Consider the following 17,560-nt stretch of genomic DNA (forward strand, 5'->3'; position numbering starts at 1 on the left):
TATTTGAACTCGTCGCGTATGGTCGGAGATGCTTCTTTCTATGCGTTGCACACTTCTGACCACAATTTATAATACCTTTTTGCAAGGGTATAAAAATGAAGTAAGTAAGTCGAGTCGTCGACTTGGGTATACCATACACCAGGTGAAACAAATACCAAATGTATTAAATTGTTTTAGCATGCCATACCATATACTATCTCGCTCACTTTACAAACACACGAGCACTCTAGCGCCGCCACTAGCCAACGGCCAATTCTGCCCTTATGGATTGCGTAGCAAAATACGTTCATACGTATATTTTGTATGTTTCTAGTCCGATTTGGTAGTTTGATAGAAATAGATAAGATTTATTAGTCTGACAAATTTGATCGCGATGGTCAAAAAATTGCAAGTGGCAATCGGTTTTTTCTAAATTATGGAGGCGGAAGTGGGCGTGGCAACATATTAAAATATATGTGCTCTGCGCGCATACTAAGCCAATATGCATACTAAATTTGGTGACTTTAGCTTTGTTAGTTTTCGAGAAAATCAGTTTTGTTTAATTTGTGGGGGCGGAAATGGGCGTGGCAAAATTTTTAAATAGTCAATATCTGCGCGTGTATTAAGGTAGCTTACATTAAATTTAATGTAGGTAGCTCGGCAAAAATTTAGATTTTTGATTTATTTCACATATTAAATTTTATTCCGGTTCCGAAAGTCGTGTGAGTGATTTCGGAAATGCCCATATTTATATATATATATATATATATATATATATATAAATAAGAGATAAGAAAATATTGTTTTAATATTTTCGTACACAACCTTATCGTTTTGGTCAATGTCAAAGTGCAAACACATAATAGAATTGAAATAGATTTTGCACTAAGAAAAGAATAAATTCTTATCGCGACAAACGACAATACAATCCGAAAAATATATAATTCAATGAATATTCCAAAATTAAATCATTGCTCTCAGAGGCATTATCTCAGTCGCAAGTGCAAAGTAAATTAAACACTAACAAATTCATCATTTTCATATATTCTGGACTACTTTCCAAAATGAGAAGGAAAAGTGTCCTCCCACTTGTTGGCCTCATCCTTGTTCTTGGTTTCCAGCATGTAATCTCAGAATCTCCTCTCCCAAAGGACGATCAAGGGGTAAGTGACCAAGTCAATAGTACAATGTGAAGTTCAATCTAATTGATAAATCTGTTTACTTAGGAATGTGGATTCTCCAGTGACGAGAAAGATTCGTGTGCCTTATATTGCTATAGGTCTATGAAACTCGGTCTAGCTTACATTATTGAGTTGAAAGAAACAATCAAAATACTCGAAGAGAATCATTCAGAGAGTGAAATTAGTCAGCTGAACAAAGCAGTTAAGAATTTGCAAAGTAAAATTGATCAACAGAATATGCAGATAGCTAATATTAACGATTTTATCATAAACTCAGTTAACAGGCAGAAAGAGGTGGAAGAGAAAGCCAAAACTCAAACTGAGATAGACAATTTTAAAAGACAAGTTGAACAATTGATAGAGAATTTAGAAAATGTTCAACGTCAAGCAGCAAAAGATAAGGAAGAAAGCTCAGCTGAACAAAGAAATAGAAATAGAGAAATAGAGAATCTAAAAGATAAATTAGCTAAACAAAAATCAGATTTAGATAAAGCAATTAAAGACCTCGAGGCGAAAAACAAGGAATTTGAAGAATATCAGACTAAGGAAAATATTTCTAGCAACAAAATTGGGGAATTAAATTCTAAAATTTCATCCTTAAAGAAATCGTTAGAAGAATCTGAAACTCAGTTGACTGATTCGAATCATTTACTTGAAAGACAACTAAACCAAACTGCACAAAACCTAATCGAGTGTCGGGAAAAACTACCAAAACCCAGTTGCAAAGGCCTCTCTTCGGGAATTCATAAAGTTGAAACTCCCGGACTTGATCCAATTTCTGCTCTCTGCGAAGGAGATATAGAAGGTGGTGGGTGGATAGTTATTCATAAACGATTTGATGGCAGCGTAGACTTTCATAGAACTTGGACCGAGTATCGTAATGGGTTTGGAGATAAGGAGGGAGAATTTTTTATTGGTCTTGAGGATTTGCATCGTATTACCAATTCCCAAACCTATGAACTTTATGTCCAATTGGAATATCACAATGAAACTTTCCAATTTGCTAGTTATGATAATTTTAAAATTGGCAACGAAAATACGAAATATAAGTTGAAGTCGTTGGGAGAGTTTAAAGGAACAGCTGTTAATTCTATGGAAGACAATTTATATAAAGCATTTTCCAGTTTTGATCAAGATAATGATCAATGGTTTCTTAATTGTGCTGAAATCCGTGGAGCCTGGTGGCATGGTAAATCTTGCACCAATGCGTAAGTAACCAATTTAATTATACAAGAATGAACAATTGTCAAATAATTTGTTTATCTTAATTAGCGCTCTCAACGGAAAATATTTAAATAGAGAAGTCGATGATGTTTCAAGTATGAGCTGGTCGTGGAGTATTTCTCTCAAATCTGTCCAGATGCTTATCCGACAAAAATAAAGTTGGACGTCACCTCAAAATCAAGGAAAATCTGGGAAAACTATGCAATCAAAAAAAAAAAAATTGATATTTCAGCAACAAAACAAATAATTTTCAAACATAACTTCTGGACGGACCCAATCTTGAGTCGACAATTTCCGTTTTCTGCTTTGACTCATTGTTAGATGACATTCGCTGTCTTTTTAAAAGAATGTTTATGGAATTTCAAATGTAATCATAATCTAATTTTCTGCAATAATGATATATAAATAAAAAAAAATTGAGCCATATTTTTCTTATCTAGATAATATAAAATGCGTTTTATTCAATTTCTCTTACAGTAAACAAAAATGTTCTTACTAAGGAGTGAACCAGAGAACCCGCGATGCCAAGTCTACGTATGTATTTGTACGTAGATCTACGTATTTCGAAGGAGATCTACGTATCTACGTACAAAGAGACTAAAACTACGTACTTTTAAAAAATATTGAAAAAAAATTTTAACACCCAATATTTTTGGGTAATATCAATATATTATGAATTAAATAAAAAAGATGATATGATTTAAATTGGGTAAGCAGCACTAAATTCCGTTTCCGTTTCGAAAAAACGGAATTTCAACCCACATGTTTCCCATCTTGACGGAGTTAACCCAAAATTGTTTTGCCACATAGCAGTGGTAATGTTGAGCGTTTATTTTCAGAAATTAATTTAATTAAGACAAATAACAGGAACAAATTAGACACGGAGACTTTAAAAGGATTGCTTCTCACCAAAAGTGGATTAAAGGAAAACTTAGAGCCTTCTGACAAACCCCTAAAATATTTTAATCAAAACATGTATAAATTTTTGTAAAACATGTATATAAATTAATATGTATAATTTAAACAATGTATTTTGCTTTCTAAAACGACAAATGAAATTAATAACAACGAAGTACAATACAGTTAATTTAAAAATTTATTGGTTTATTAATTTTTTTATTGTTTTTAAGCTTTAAAAAAAAGTACGTAGATCTACGTATTTCAGCAAAATTGTGCTACGTAAAAAACGTAGATTTTGGAGCCTGGCTACGTATTTCTCAAATTTTGACTTGGCATCGCTGCAGAGAACCTGACTTACGATTATTCGATCATGCGGAAGTTTGTATACCCTTTCAAGTTTCTATATTCTGAGATCCCGTGGCAAATGGGCAAAACTTGAAAGAAAAAAGAAATAGCAAGACAAGGTGAATTTATTTTTTGCGATATCACAATACAACTCACCTATTTCCTTGAACTCTCCTATTTGCTAGTTATGGTAATTCTAGATTTGGCAACGAAAGATCGAAATATTAGTTGGAGTCGTTGGGAGAGTTTAGACAACAACTGGGGATGTTATGAACGACGATTTTAATCAATCATTTTCCACTTTTGATTAAGATAATGATCAATGGAAATATGGTAATTGAGGCAAACATTATGGTGCCTGGTGGCACCAAGATAGTTGTAGTCGGATGTAAGTAACCAATTTAACTATACAAGAATTAACAATTGTCAAAGTCGATGATGAATCAAGCTGAGCTCATTGAGCTGGTATTGGTGGATTTCTCTCATCATATGTATATCTGTTTATGACTGTGACAAATGTTATGAAGATCGGAAGACTTTATCATATAGCATATCGCAATTATTATATAAACCTAAAAAGAAAATTTCGAAAAACATTTTCCTTTGGAAGAGACAATGCTTTCAGATAAAAATGAAGTAAGTAAGTCGTCTCGCCGACTTGAGTATACCATACACCAGGTGAAACAAATATTTAAAATTTCGAAAACCAAATGTATGCCATACCATATGCAATCTACAAACACACGAGCACTCTAGCGCCGCCACTAGCCAACGGCCAATTCTGCCCTTATGGATTGCGTAGCAAAATACGTTCATACGTATATTTTGTATGTTTCTAGTCCGATTTGGTAGTTTGATAGAAATAGATAAGATTTATTAGTCTGACAAATTTGATCGCGATGGTCAAAAAATTGCAAGTGGCAATCGGTTTTTTCTAATTTATGGAGGCGGAAGTGGGCGTGGCAACATATTAAAATATATGTGCTCTGCGCGCATAGTTTTGTTTAATTTTCGGGGGCGGAAATGGGCGTGGCATAGTTTTTAAATAGTCAATATCTGCGCGTCTATTAAGCTAGCTTACATACGAAATTTAATGTCGGTAGCTTACATAGTTTTTAAGAAAATCAGTTTTTTGTAAATTCCGGGGGCGGAAGCGGGCGTGGCAAAAATTTGAAACAAACTCGATAAGTTTACATACTACACGAGACTGCATACAAAATTTTGTTCATACGGACGGACAGACGGACATGGCTAGATCGACTCGGTTGTTGATCCTGATCAAGAATATATATACTTTGTCGGAGATGCTTCCTTCTGCCTGTTACATACATTTTGGCGACTTTAATATACCATTTCACCCTATGGGTGTATGGTATAATTAAAACTTTGGTGCAATTGTTGTTAGCTTCTAAAGAAAACTCTGTCTAAGAAAGTTGAAACTATATCAGTTCATATACTAAGTAATATCATAAAGGAGCAATTTGCATAATTTTCGAAAGATCGAATAATAACCTCTTTGAGTTATCGTGTTTGCCGATTAGAGTGAGAGAAAGGTGTATAAATTTTTACTAGAAAGAAATTGCTTATGGTTTATGCTCTATTTAAATTCTTAAAGGTTAAAAATAACATCTAAAAATCCAAAACAAGATTTTATATGCATCTCCCTGCTATGCCAGAAACAGTTTTAAGCTTAAAGCCAGTTTGACATGCACTGTTGCCTGAACTTCATGGCAGCGTGTGAACTTTGCTTACGTAAGAAGTTGTTCCAGATATATGTATATAGATACATATGTATATGTTTTCTTTATATAACCATATATGTATGAATTTGCATTTCTTATCTCTTGCTTATTAGGCTTGCATTAAAAAGTTGTCAACTTTCCTGGAATTTCGTATATTTGCTGTATATAGTTTTTCCCACGTCGGGCGTTTCTTCCTGTTCTCTCTGTCTCTCTCTTGCAGCTTAAATAACCGAAATGGAAATGGAGCTTCATTTGGAATTTGCAAACGTTTGCTCTAAAATATTTTATTTCTTAATGAATCCAAAACGAGGCCAGTGTAACCCCGGCATAGTCTCTTCAATGTATGGTTAAAGCAATAAAACAACTCTTAATTCAGATATCTGTAATTAGAATATTAAACATTTTACCCCTGCAGTAAGTCTTTTGTTTATTTTAAAGTATGTTGGTATTACAATAATGTTGGAGCTAACTTGGTTTACCTGCTAAGTCTTATATAGAAACTTTCTGTGACTATTTATGTTTTTGGCGCTATCTGCAACTTTAATTTTGAAATAAAATCTTTCTTATTTATTATGTGATCCTCGTAGACTTTCAAAAACACAAAATCGAAATCATGTTCTGTTAACTTTATGAAAACAACAATGCTTAGCATAATCTTAGGCGTATGTCTGTAGATTGAAATTGATTGCAATTGAAAAAGAACAGAAAACAAGAAGAATCATATTAAGACACAAACCTAGAGTATATGTACATACATATAATTGTATTCAAGTTGTGTTTAAGCCACAGTTCTATTAGCCTTAAAACTTGTATCTAATTTTATTTTACTTTGAAATTTCAGTTTCGAAACTGATAGTCCATGATACCCGATTTGTCTCGTTTTTTTTTGTTTTTTTATCGTTGGTTTAAGCTAATTATTAATTTACATTTGGGGACCACCAAAAGTTAGATTGTAGATTAGGACGGATATAACAATTTTTCCTATATGAATTAAATGAATTTAAACTCATTTATACGCTACTTAAATGTCAGGCATTTTACTTGATGCCTCATAGCGAATGGCTTTGTCAAAAGTAAAATCTTTAAACATTTTGAAACACCAAAACAACTACAACTCATAAAATTAACTTGAATTTCATACTTCAGATTCTTATATATAACGACAAATTGACTCTGCTAGTTTTAGCGATTTAGGCTAATCGAATATTGCATATGAATTAGCTGCTTTTTATTTAGTTTTTGTTGTTCACCCATTTCGAAAATAGTTTCTCCATATTTCGTTTCTTTTTATGGCTGGAAGCAATTCGAATGTCGTTTAAATTTAATTCAATATCAACATATTTGGTAAATAAACATTAAACGTAATTCTTTACAACATTATTTGATCAAAAGGTCTCATGAAGTTGTCTTAAAACTATCCTTTATGGGGATCTGGTGTCATAGATCCCGGTTTCGTGGCAGTTGTCAGCAATTTGATGACCTTGCCATCCTTGGGTAAAGCGCTAATATTGACCACACGACGCACTGCAGCACCGCCTGGTGTGGATGAGGGTATCATGTTGACTCCGCCAGACGTTGTGACACGATTGCTTAACATCTGTACGGGGACCTGTTTTAGTCCTGTGGCCGATTTTAGATATACATGCTTGCCAGTTGGCGTTGAGGTGACACTCGCCGAGCCTGCTGGATTAATCACTTGCACTTGGGGATACGATTTATTGCCTATAATAATTGGCAATGACTGTCGCAATGTGCCGCCAGCATTCTTTGTAATGGTCTGCAGGTTCACTGTCTTGCCGTCTAGGATCAAAGGAGTCGTACTACTTGTCGCAGCGGCACTGGTGACTGTGGTCTTGGGGCTGCCAGTAGCACTGCTTACTATGCGTATGGGCAAACGGGCGCCCGCATTGCCCATGGGCTTAATGGTGCTCCGATTGAGGTACACAACTTTTGAAGTGGCGGTGGCTGGTGAAGATGTAGAGGAGCCAGTTGCTACACCACCTGGAGAACTCGTCGTTGTGGTGAACAACTGCTGTAAGCCTCCTTTGTTAATCAGTAAAGGACTTTTGCCTGGCGGTGGATGTGTGCCCTCTTTAATTATCTTTTGGCTTATAATCAATGGACTTCCCTTACTAGGAGCAGGACGAGCTGAAAATTAACATTATTATTAGTGAGTTTCCAACTAAACGATATACTGAGTTTTAATTCTTACTTGTCTGTTGCTTTTCTGCCTGATCAGCTATATTCCCCTCGTTATCCGCAAAGACAATGGGCATATCAATGATATTTGATAAATCCATTTGCCTAGAGCCGCCCTGTTGAGCTGCGTCTGGTGAAGCAACTGTTGGGGCTGGTGACTTGGCCACCTGCAACATGGTCATGCCATTGAGATTTTTGTATACTGTATATTTTTGTGAGCCCGAGACAATTTGTCCTCCTCCGCCTGCTCCTGGAGATTGATTTAGTGGCGCCTTTAATGTGATAAACTGTTGTGATCCTCCAGCTGCTCCTCCGGCACTGGGACTGCTGGTCTTAACCACACTTCCTATAGTGGGCACAGCTGTTCCCGATTTATTAATGGTGTAATTGATAAGTTTACCCTGTGATCCAGGCATCTTCAGATGAACAAACTGATTTGAGGGTATCATCTTGATTTTGGTGCCAGCTGCCAGATTCACTGGCTGTGGTCCCAAGGGTTTAGGTCCGGTTGGTGTTACCACTTTGGTCACTATTTGTTGACTGGCCGATGACATTGTTGTGGGCTGTGGGTCATCGTAATCCAGTGTCTCATCTAATATAGATTCAATGGATTGATTAAGTTCATCATTAGTTAACAGGGGTGCAGGTGAATGTGGTGGCTTGGGAGCTTCTTGATTATTCATGGCTTGGGGCAATGGACGGGTGCGTGGTCTTCCAACTAAGCATGCGATGGAATAGTAGGTGGGTTATTTGGGTTAGTATGGGATCAGAAATTATAGTATTATGTATGATTTAGTTGGATACCCTTTCGCTTAGCTGCAAATGGATCTATGAGACGTGGGGGCTTGGGTTTTGATGCTCGGGGTATACGGGGTTCTGCAGAATAGGATTTATGAATATGAGGTTAGGATTTGGTTAATTAGTAGAGGATTATGATGGATGCTGGATAAGTAAGAGAAGCTTCCAGTTCGTAACTCACTCGCTTGAACTATTCTGGTCTTGATCATAGGTCTAGAGTCATCCTGTCCCACTTCTCCTTTACGTTTGCGTCCCACTTGATTGGAGATTGTCTTATCCACCATTAGATGGCCCTGCGCCTGCTTGGGTTGACGCTGCTGATAGGGTAGCAAAGAGCTAGGCATTCTAGGACCTGGAGGATTGCTAAGCGTCCTATTGACAAATTCATAGATCTCATCCTGGAAACAAACAGTTAGAAATACATTCACTTTGGACAAGGATATAGGAAGACTCACCACTACCATAGAGTCTACCATTGACTGGGTGACACCCTCGATTCTCCGCTTGCTTTTTGGAACCTTTAAGGAATCATCTGCACTGCCCACCACAACTAAAGACGATTCAGATTGCATACGTTCCCGTAAACCCTCCATTTCTTCTTGACTGGTGCGTGCGGAATTCTGCCCAATGACAAACAATATGGGAGCCTTAATATCCAGCATCCTGTCATCGGGTGCTCCTCGAGGGCCCCGCAACGTGTTGTAGGCAAAACCCATGCAGATGACGCAGGCCACACTCTCCGACAATGCCACCTGTAGAGCCAGAGCTGCCCCGGCATTGAAGCCAATGAGGATAATACCACGACTGGGATTCTCTGAGCGTAGCTCATGAATGCGCACTCTGGTCAAAGAGACTATTGTTTCCGCCACTTGATCCAGATTCTGATTGGCCATGCGATTGTCTGGCAAAGGATTGAGGATTATTATCGTTTAACATGTCATGTATACAAATTTGAAGCTTCATCTTACTTGTGTTGGGTAAATTGATGGTGCTAATCTGTGTAATGGTGGCCAAAGATTGATACCATTTCTGCATCCTCTCGGGAACTGTGCCATTTGTTGGCATTGTTGGTATTACCACCATAATGGCATTATGATAGATTTGCCGAGATTTGGGCAATACATGCGGCTCCCAGCGTTTCTTCATCACCGGAGCCAGCAGTTCCTGGCAGTTGCTTAACGGACGACCGAATAGCATCTTATCCATCAATGTGGGCAATTTGGTTTTCAATGTTTGCAAAATATCCAAATATGAAGCCATATACGAGGGTGACAGGTGATCCATGAGCAGGGCATGCAACCATTGAATGATGCGCGATTCCCAGAAAACTCCAGCCAATACACGACGCATCCGAGACGAGGATTTGTCAACTGTAATGCGTCGATAGACGGGCTCATGTTGGCGCTTATCGTTGGCCAGACGTGCCAATTGATCCTGATCCAATATATTCGCCACCTGTTGAAACAATTTAGTCTGCGCGGGAGTCCAACCAATTCTGAAAATGAAAATCAATTTTAATATTTATTAAACTATTTAGTTTCCAAGGCAGTTTCTTTTGTCTACTCACTGATTGATCCTCTCCTGCCAATCCTGCTCATCGGGATTATTGTTCTTTACATATTTGGCTATGCGTGTGCATTCGTTCATGGCCTCTTTGGCGGCTATTTCATCATATGGAGGCACATGAGCCTGCTGCTGTTCACCCATTAAATCCTGATCCTGATGCGATGGATAAGTGTGACACGATGGACACTGTGGGGGATGGTGTACCAATATGGTACGGGCTAAAGATAAACCACTGCTGGCACTTGTCTCCGTGATGCTATTGCTGGTGGTGCTGCGTGCCGGCGGATCGCGCATATAACTGTGCTCCATTTTATCAACCAATGACGTTTCACTATGCGCCGATATAGTGCTAGACTGGGGAGGGAGAAAAAGCATAGATTAGAATCGGGCTAAACATAATGACATCAATTTAGTTAGTGCGAAGTGTGGATGGTGGATGGATGGTTATTAAATCATGCTCGGAATGGTGCTGGATAAATGTTTAAAGACTATTCGCATTACACTCTCTGTTGGTGTGGGCGTGACGGGCGTCTTTGGTGGTGTTCTATTTATTTTGAGGGTTCCTCCCATGGAGGCAGCGCTGCCCATGCAACCCGCTTTGACCACATAATACGAAGACGAAGTGGATGGAGCGGGTGAAGTAGCGGTTTTTTTGCCCATAGTTGTTGTTGTTGTTGTGTATTTTTGTTGTTGTTTTTGTTGTTGTTGCTGCTGCTGCTGTTTGTGTGTTTGTGTTGTCAAGTGTTTTGTTGTTGTTGTTATTTGGTCGGTGGTGGAGCCAACGCGGGCTAAAAATTTGCTGGGACTATATGTGATAATAGATGGCGTAGTAATTCGCGATTTGCTGCCGCTATTTGCAGCAGATTTACTAGTGTTGTTGCTATTCATTGTTTGTTTCATCATTTTATTATTTCTTTTTTTTACTCTATATTGCGTCTTCTTCTTCTTTGTTTCGTCTTCTTCCGTTCGTTTTTAACGAAGAGGCTGCAAATAATTCTTAATAATTTACTCTACGCTAGGCGCTTGTTGTATATTTAATATTTCTTATTTTTTCCCAATTTTTTTTATCTGCTTGATTTGCGTATTTCTTTCTTATTTTAATTAACCACTGTTTTTGCCAAAAAAAAACTCTTGTACAAAATATGGCGTGCCCTGTGTGAAGAGTTGCCACCAAGTTGCTGTGGCATCAGATATGGCAACACCATTAAAAATGCAGGCTCTCACCCCTCTGCACAAAATAATTTCCCACCAAAAACTTGGCCAAATTTGCTATAGTATTTAGCCAAATAATGTGTTGTAAATTTTATTAATAACTTACACTCTCACTGGGTGTGGGCGTTGTAGTTCGACGCATTTCAACTGCAGTTTCAGCTCCAACAATAATTTGCATTTGTTGCTGTTGCTGCTGTTGTTGTTCTTGATCTTGAGATACATTCTGCTCCACATTACCGCCACTTTGTACAAAATTATTAAAACACTCGAAAAACGAAGACATTTTTCTAATATTTAGTTTTAGTCTCCACTAGATTGAATTATTTTTTTTAATAACAAATACGCAAAATACAAATAGAGAGCGTCGAATTATTTGACAAGAGGTTGCCACTCAACGCCAACTATGATAGTCCGCCCTGGCATAACAGCTGTTTTAAATAACTCACCCACGATGTTTCAAACACACCACGCAATTGGGCGCTAATTTTCAATTTCCACACTTTCATATTGATGCATATTTAAATATCTTAGCAAATGTTTTTTGTTTTTATTTGTTTTTACACAGTTTTTCGTTTCAATAATTTAATAAGTTTAACAAATACTAGAAAATTATTAATTTTCACTCTGACATCGTCGGCATTGTCTTCGTCACTTGGAGGAGGAGACCTTCACTGGGTTTTAATGATAGATGTAAATCAAAACAATTGGAAATTGTAGAAACAACCAAAGAGTTAAGTGTATGGGAGGGCAGCAGGGTAAAAAAAAATGAAACTCCTGATTTCAAATAATATATATGTATATATATATAGAGGATATATATGTGAAGAAGAAGGTTTAAGCTTTAAGATAACTCCGTTAACTCCAAAACCTCCTTTAAGTAGACTGGCATTGTTTTTTGTGAGTGGTTTGGATGCGTTGGGGTTTTATGATTCTTAGCCCTCCCATTTAGTAGGAGCGAATTGCTGGCGGCACAGTCGACACTTCGTTATCCAGTGTGGTATCAATCACATTTCTGTAGTCCAACTGAACATCGCCATTGTCATTGCAGACCCAGGAAAGTGTGTGCTTGCGCCAATGCTTCTCAACTGGCACTTTCTCCTGACCCTCAAGAGGTTTGCTGTAATCCTAAAGAATAAGAAACGAAATATTCAGGTAACTCAATTGTCCAAACAATTGGAATTTCACGATTCTCTTACATATTCATCGATACGGGTCTTAAAATCTTCACGAGCATGAGCACCACGTGACTCTTTGCGTGCTTCGGCTCCCACAATGGTCATCTGGGCATTGGCAAGCAGATTTTGCAGTTCCAGCGTCTCCACCAAATCCGAATTCCAGATAAGAGATCTAAAAGAGGAAATGTTTTTTTTTTTGTTTTTAAATGTGTTTTAGTTTCCCCGTTCAAGAATTGTAACTCACTTGTCGACCACTTTGACATCCTTGAACTCCTTGTAAACCTCTTGCATCTTGGCCACGCCCTTCTGCAGAATTGGGCCATCACGGAAGACAGCAGCATGACCCTGCATGGTCTTTTGCATCTTCAGGCGCAGATCGGCGGTGGTAATTTGACCGTTGGCGTGACGCAGCTTATCCAAGTTGGCCACAGAAGCCTCACCAGCATTATCCTTAAGCTTGGGAGCGGGAGCACCGGGTTTGTTTTCCTCAGCAATGGTCTTGGCACAAGCACGCCCAAAGACAACCAGATCGAGCAAGGAATTAGCTCCCAAACGATTAGCACCATGCACTGAGCTGGAGGCTGCCTCACCGGCAGCATACAGTCCGGGAACAATCACATCCTTGCCATCCTTGTCTATGGTAATGACCTGGCCACGGTAGTTAGTGGGTATTCCACCCATATTGTAATGGACCGTGGGCAGAACGGGGATGGGTTCACGTGTCACGTCGACGCCGGCAAAGATCATTGCCGTCTCCGAGATACCAGGCAGACGTTCGGCCAATTGTTTGGGTGGCAAGTGATGCAATTGCAGGTACACATGATCCTTCTCGGGACCCACACCGCGACCCTCCATAATTTCGATGGTCATTGAGCGTGAGACAACGTCGCGGGAGGCCAGATCCTTGGCGACTGGAGCATAACGTTCCATGAAACGTTCACCCTTCGAATTGATGAGGTAGCCACCCTCTCCGCGGCATCCCTCAGTGATGAGGCAGCCAGCACCATAGATGCCAGTGGGATGGAACTGCACGAATTCCAAATCCTGTGATGGGAGACCCTGACGAGCCACCATAGCAGTGCCGTCACCAGTGCAGGTATGAGCCGAGGTACACGAGAAAAAGGCACGTCCATAGCCACCAGTGGCCATCACAGTGTTCTGTGCCCGGAAACGATGCAGTGTGCCATCCTCCAAGTTCAAAGCCAACACACCACGGCATTCGCCATCCTCAAAGATCAGGTCAAGGGCAAAGTATTCCACAAAGTAATTGCAGTCATAGCTCAGCGATTGACCATACAGAGTGTGCAGCAGGGAGTGACCTGTACGATCGGCCACAGCACAACAACGATGCGCCTGTCCGCCCTTGCCGAACTTCAGACTCTGACCACCGAAGGCACGCTGATAGATCTTGCCATCCTGGGTGCGGGAAAAGGGCATGCCATAGTTCTCCAACTCAATTACCGCCTTGGGTGCCTCGCGTGTCATATAATGAATGGCATCCTGATCGCCCAGCCAATCGGAACCCTTGACCGTATCATACATATGCCACTTCCAATCATCCTCCTCCATGTTACCCAAGGCAGCATTGATGCCACCCTGCGCCGCAATGGTGTGTGAACGTGTTGGAAACAATTTGGTAATGACAGCTGTCTTGAATCCTTCGGCAACCAGACCGAAGGCAGCCCGCAGACCAGCTCCACCAGCACCAACAACAATCGCATCGAAACTATGATCGACAATGGGATATTGCTTGGAGATTTTGTCCGGATTAGCAGCCGTTGCCTGATGACGACCATGTGTTATGTGATAGCTTCGTTGGCTGGCCACAGCAGCGACTCGGTGCTGTCATGGAGAGGGAAAAAAATCAAATCATGATCAGTTAACTATACAATTGAAGCACTTAAAAAAGAGTAATATGAGCTATTAATAATCCAAGTGACTTTATTTGTCATAAAGACATCAACATTTTAGTTGCTAATTAATCACAAATTGAAAACAAATTGTGAATTCGCGGTTACGCAAACAATATACTATACATATGTACATATATACATAAAAGTAGGTATGTATATGTACATATATAATATTTAAACTAGCTTAGATAAGATATTTAATATTAACCTTTGCATATATTATGCTTTCGAGTTCTTTTTGTTAGTTGGCCAGAATAATAATGAATGCAATGTTCCATGTCTTATCAAATCGGATGCAACAAATACCTCATAAGTCTTTCGGAAAAATGCGAAATAAATATTGTACAATGTACATACGCAGGCTCATAGGCTTAGTTCATGTCGAGTCGACGTCTCAATACCCTAATAAATACTTTTATTGAACCTTAAAGGTATCTTTTTTAATCATTATGGAATGGAATTATATGAATTGGGTATACAAAATTCGTTTTTTAGTTATTTAAATTGGTTAATAGAATAAGCAACATTGAGGTAATTTTTCCAAAGGAATATCTAATAATTACCTAAGATAGTTTTTCGCAACGGGACTAAAATTGTTAAAATACTATCTGTATTTATTTCTACAAATCGCTAAACTAATAACTTTCAGGTCTACCCATAATAAATGTATATTAAAATTTAAAGTAAAAAACATTTAAGTCACTTTCCAAAATCCAAGCTAAGTTTTTCAAGAACCCTTTCAAATAATGAATCTGATCTAATCTACAACTTCCAAATCTATACAATATAGTTTTTTATTGACCTGTTATAGTTCTTTCTTTAAATTTAAATGATAATTTTCATGACCTTTAACCCATTTTCGCTCACTATTCGACAGTAAGTTTTTATTGCATAATTTTAAAAAATTTGTATTTTTTTTTAATTATATGTAACTCAAAGGTAAGTTATCAGATTATTGACTTTTAAGATAAAATGTATGACTTTGAAAATATCTTAAAAATTGAGAATAGATGAAAATAACTAAAGAACTAATGTAGTTCAACTAATCGAACTATTTGAATCCTATTTGAAAATTTGTGTTTTTAGTACAATTTTGCACCAGTTAAGCAAAGGTTAAGTAAATGAATAGACTAGACTCTAATATAGTTTTGAAATGATATAACCCACTAAATAAGACTTTTTAAAGGAACAAAGTTGGATTCTCAGAGAAGGAAATTAGGGAAATTTACTGCATTAGTAACTCTTAGTGCTGCAGTTAAAGCACCCGTTCTTAATTGGGGTATATAAAAAAATAGTGACTTAGCATCGATCGTTTGGTAAGTGATAAGCCAGTGTATTAGTTACTTATTTTTTGTTTGGTCGAAACGATTTAAATTAGCGACAACTTGACGCAAAAAGAGAGATAAGCAAGACACATGGAGAGGCGCACACGCCGACGACGACGACGCCGACGACGACGACGCCGACGATGCCGACGCCCACAATGAAGGAATATTCCCATGACCATGCTCAAGATTTTGATAGTTCAAAATTTGAGCTAGACTTTAAATAAAAAGATTCGACTTATGTAAAGGGAGGGGGTGATAACGAATTCAAAGAGGCGGGGCACGGTATGACATCTAACGGGGGAATTGTATAATCAGCTGTTGCGGACGTGCCTCCTTCTCCTTCTTTTGCGCTCACTCGCTCTTTCACACACACACTTGTTCGCTTGCTATCAAACTATTAAATAATTAAATGTTATTAAAGATGCCGCCGTCAAATAATTGACAAATTGCAACAAATGCATGCTGTTGTTGTTGTTGTTATTATTATTGTTGTTGCACGCAAATTCTAAACACCGTAGGGGGTGGGGGTGCGTCACATAACCTCTGCATGGCACACACACACATTCAAAGGCACTGCAAAAATTTTCCACAAAACTGTAGAAAAATCAACCCGAAAAATTTAAACTAATTAATTCAATGAATTTATATCTACATTTTTCTTCACCTGACCATGAGCAACAATTGCCACCTGAATTGAAAGGAAATCCAAAAAAAAAATTACATAACAATCATTTCGTTGATAAATTTCTTAACTTTGCTTTTTAAGTCACGAGAGCACGGCCAGTTTAGTAAACATTTTATAGTATTCAATGGCAGAAATATATCGCAAATAATCACAATTATGATGCACTGCACCCAGTTAGTCAATACCCACCATAGAGGCAACTGCATTTTTGGCCAAAATCGATGGCACACGCATTATTCCGGACATGATTGGCTCGTTTTTTCTTTTCTGCTTTTGGCTTGCTCCGCGTTGTCGTTGACTGGGGACCTCTGCAACAACAAGGCAAATGTTTGTGAGTTTTAGTTGGCTGAGAGACCGCTTTTGGTTAATAATTAAATGACCGCGCGATTGCCTGCGGATTCTAGTGGTTAGTTAATATAAATACAACAATTAAGTACGTGTTTGTGCGATCGAAAAAAAGGGAAACAAAAAGTTTACAAACTTTTGAAAAAGTTGTTGTGTGTGTATTAGAGCTGGGAAAACCATCGATGGCACCATCGATATTATCGATGGAACCGATGGAGTGCGATAAATCGATGGAAATTTTTCGATGTCGATATATCGAATTTCTTTTTGGGTCCAACATGGGTGTAAGTAAATTGCAATGTATTGTTTTTTCTGCCTTTCTTTACATACAGGTCTACGTACTTTAATTCTATCAAAGTACCTATTTAACCCTGGCAGTTCCTCTTGTAAAATGGACAAGTTTTTGTAAGGTTTTTTTTGGTTTTTTTTTTTTTTTTTTAAATAAGAACCTCTTATTAGCAGTAAGTTTGGAAATCGCCCATTGTTTTGTTGTGCTTAAAGAGTTTTTAGTTTTCGTTTTTTGGACTTAGGACGTCACTCTTTTGTTTTTATCTTGAAACTATACATTTTGTTTTTTTATTTAAGAATATTTCAGAAATTACAAGCTTAAGTCTTTTTAATATATTTTTGGTTGAATTAATTTATAAAGGGCTAACTTATAGTTAAATTATACGCTAGATAATTCGTATAGATGATTATAGACATATGAATATTTGAAACTGTGTAATATTGAAAAACGACACCAAAATATATATGTTGAATAACTCGTTTAAATATTCGATGGTACCATCGATAGTATCGATGGTTTTTTCCATCGATGGAAAAAATATCGAGTGGAGCAACCATCGATGGATTCCCAGCTCTAGTGTGTATGAAACTACCGCTCGTAGTCGGCACCAGCCAGGAACTAGTGATTCGTCAGTGATGCGAAACACAGATGAATCGGTTCCGTTTATATGAGCCAATGA

General features: G+C 38.1%; 3 protein-coding genes across 6 annotated transcripts; 1 reads left to right on the plus strand and 2 right to left on the minus strand.

Annotated features, from left to right (window-relative positions):
• The first annotated feature begins 1,035 nt into the window (after positions 1–1,035).
• Positions 1,036–2,768, plus strand: LOC124459865 (fibrinogen-like protein 1). Its single transcript, XM_047009636.1, has 3 exons — positions 1,036–1,142; positions 1,206–2,368; positions 2,433–2,768. The coding sequence occupies exons 1-3, from the start codon at positions 1,044–1,046 to the stop codon at positions 2,539–2,541; spliced, it is 1,371 nt and encodes a 456-aa protein (XP_046865592.1). The 5' UTR covers positions 1,036–1,043; the 3' UTR covers positions 2,542–2,768.
• Positions 2,769–6,548: 3,780 nt separating this feature from the next.
• LOC6643224 (KAT8 regulatory NSL complex subunit 3) lies at positions 6,549–11,442 on the minus strand. Of its 4 annotated transcripts, none has more exons than XM_023176269.2 (8): positions 11,253–11,442; positions 9,936–10,288; positions 9,337–9,863; positions 8,824–9,269; positions 8,550–8,766; positions 8,375–8,446; positions 7,584–8,288; positions 6,549–7,519 (listed from the first exon to the last, which is right to left on the minus strand). In XM_023176269.2, exons 1-8 carry the CDS (start codon positions 11,427–11,429, stop codon positions 6,786–6,788), a joined length of 3,231 nt encoding a protein of 1,076 aa, XP_023032037.1. In that variant the 5' UTR covers positions 11,430–11,442; the 3' UTR covers positions 6,549–6,785. The 4 variants fall into 4 exon arrangements, with proteins under 4 accessions (XP_023032037.1, XP_023032038.1, XP_023032039.1 ...); XM_023176270.2 differs by lacking the exon at positions 11,253–11,442 and adding an exon at positions 10,436–10,626; XM_023176271.2 differs by lacking the exon at positions 8,375–8,446 and having other exon boundaries at positions 7,584–8,162.
• Positions 11,443–11,924: 482 nt separating this feature from the next.
• LOC6643359 (succinate dehydrogenase [ubiquinone] flavoprotein subunit, mitochondrial) lies at positions 11,925–16,798 on the minus strand. Its single transcript, XM_015178236.3, has 5 exons — positions 16,729–16,798; positions 16,437–16,555; positions 12,566–14,163; positions 12,343–12,493; positions 11,925–12,271 (listed from the first exon to the last, which is right to left on the minus strand). Exons 2-5 carry the CDS (start codon positions 16,491–16,493, stop codon positions 12,092–12,094), a joined length of 1,986 nt encoding a protein of 661 aa, XP_015033722.1. The 5' UTR covers positions 16,494–16,555; positions 16,729–16,798; the 3' UTR covers positions 11,925–12,091.
• Between the last annotated feature and the right edge of the window lie 762 nt (positions 16,799–17,560).

Source organism: Drosophila willistoni (assembly GCF_018902025.1).
Source record: "Drosophila willistoni isolate 14030-0811.24 chromosome 2L unlocalized genomic scaffold, UCI_dwil_1.1 Seg168, whole genome shotgun sequence".
Taxonomy (NCBI): Eukaryota; Metazoa; Arthropoda; class Insecta; order Diptera; family Drosophilidae; genus Drosophila; species Drosophila willistoni.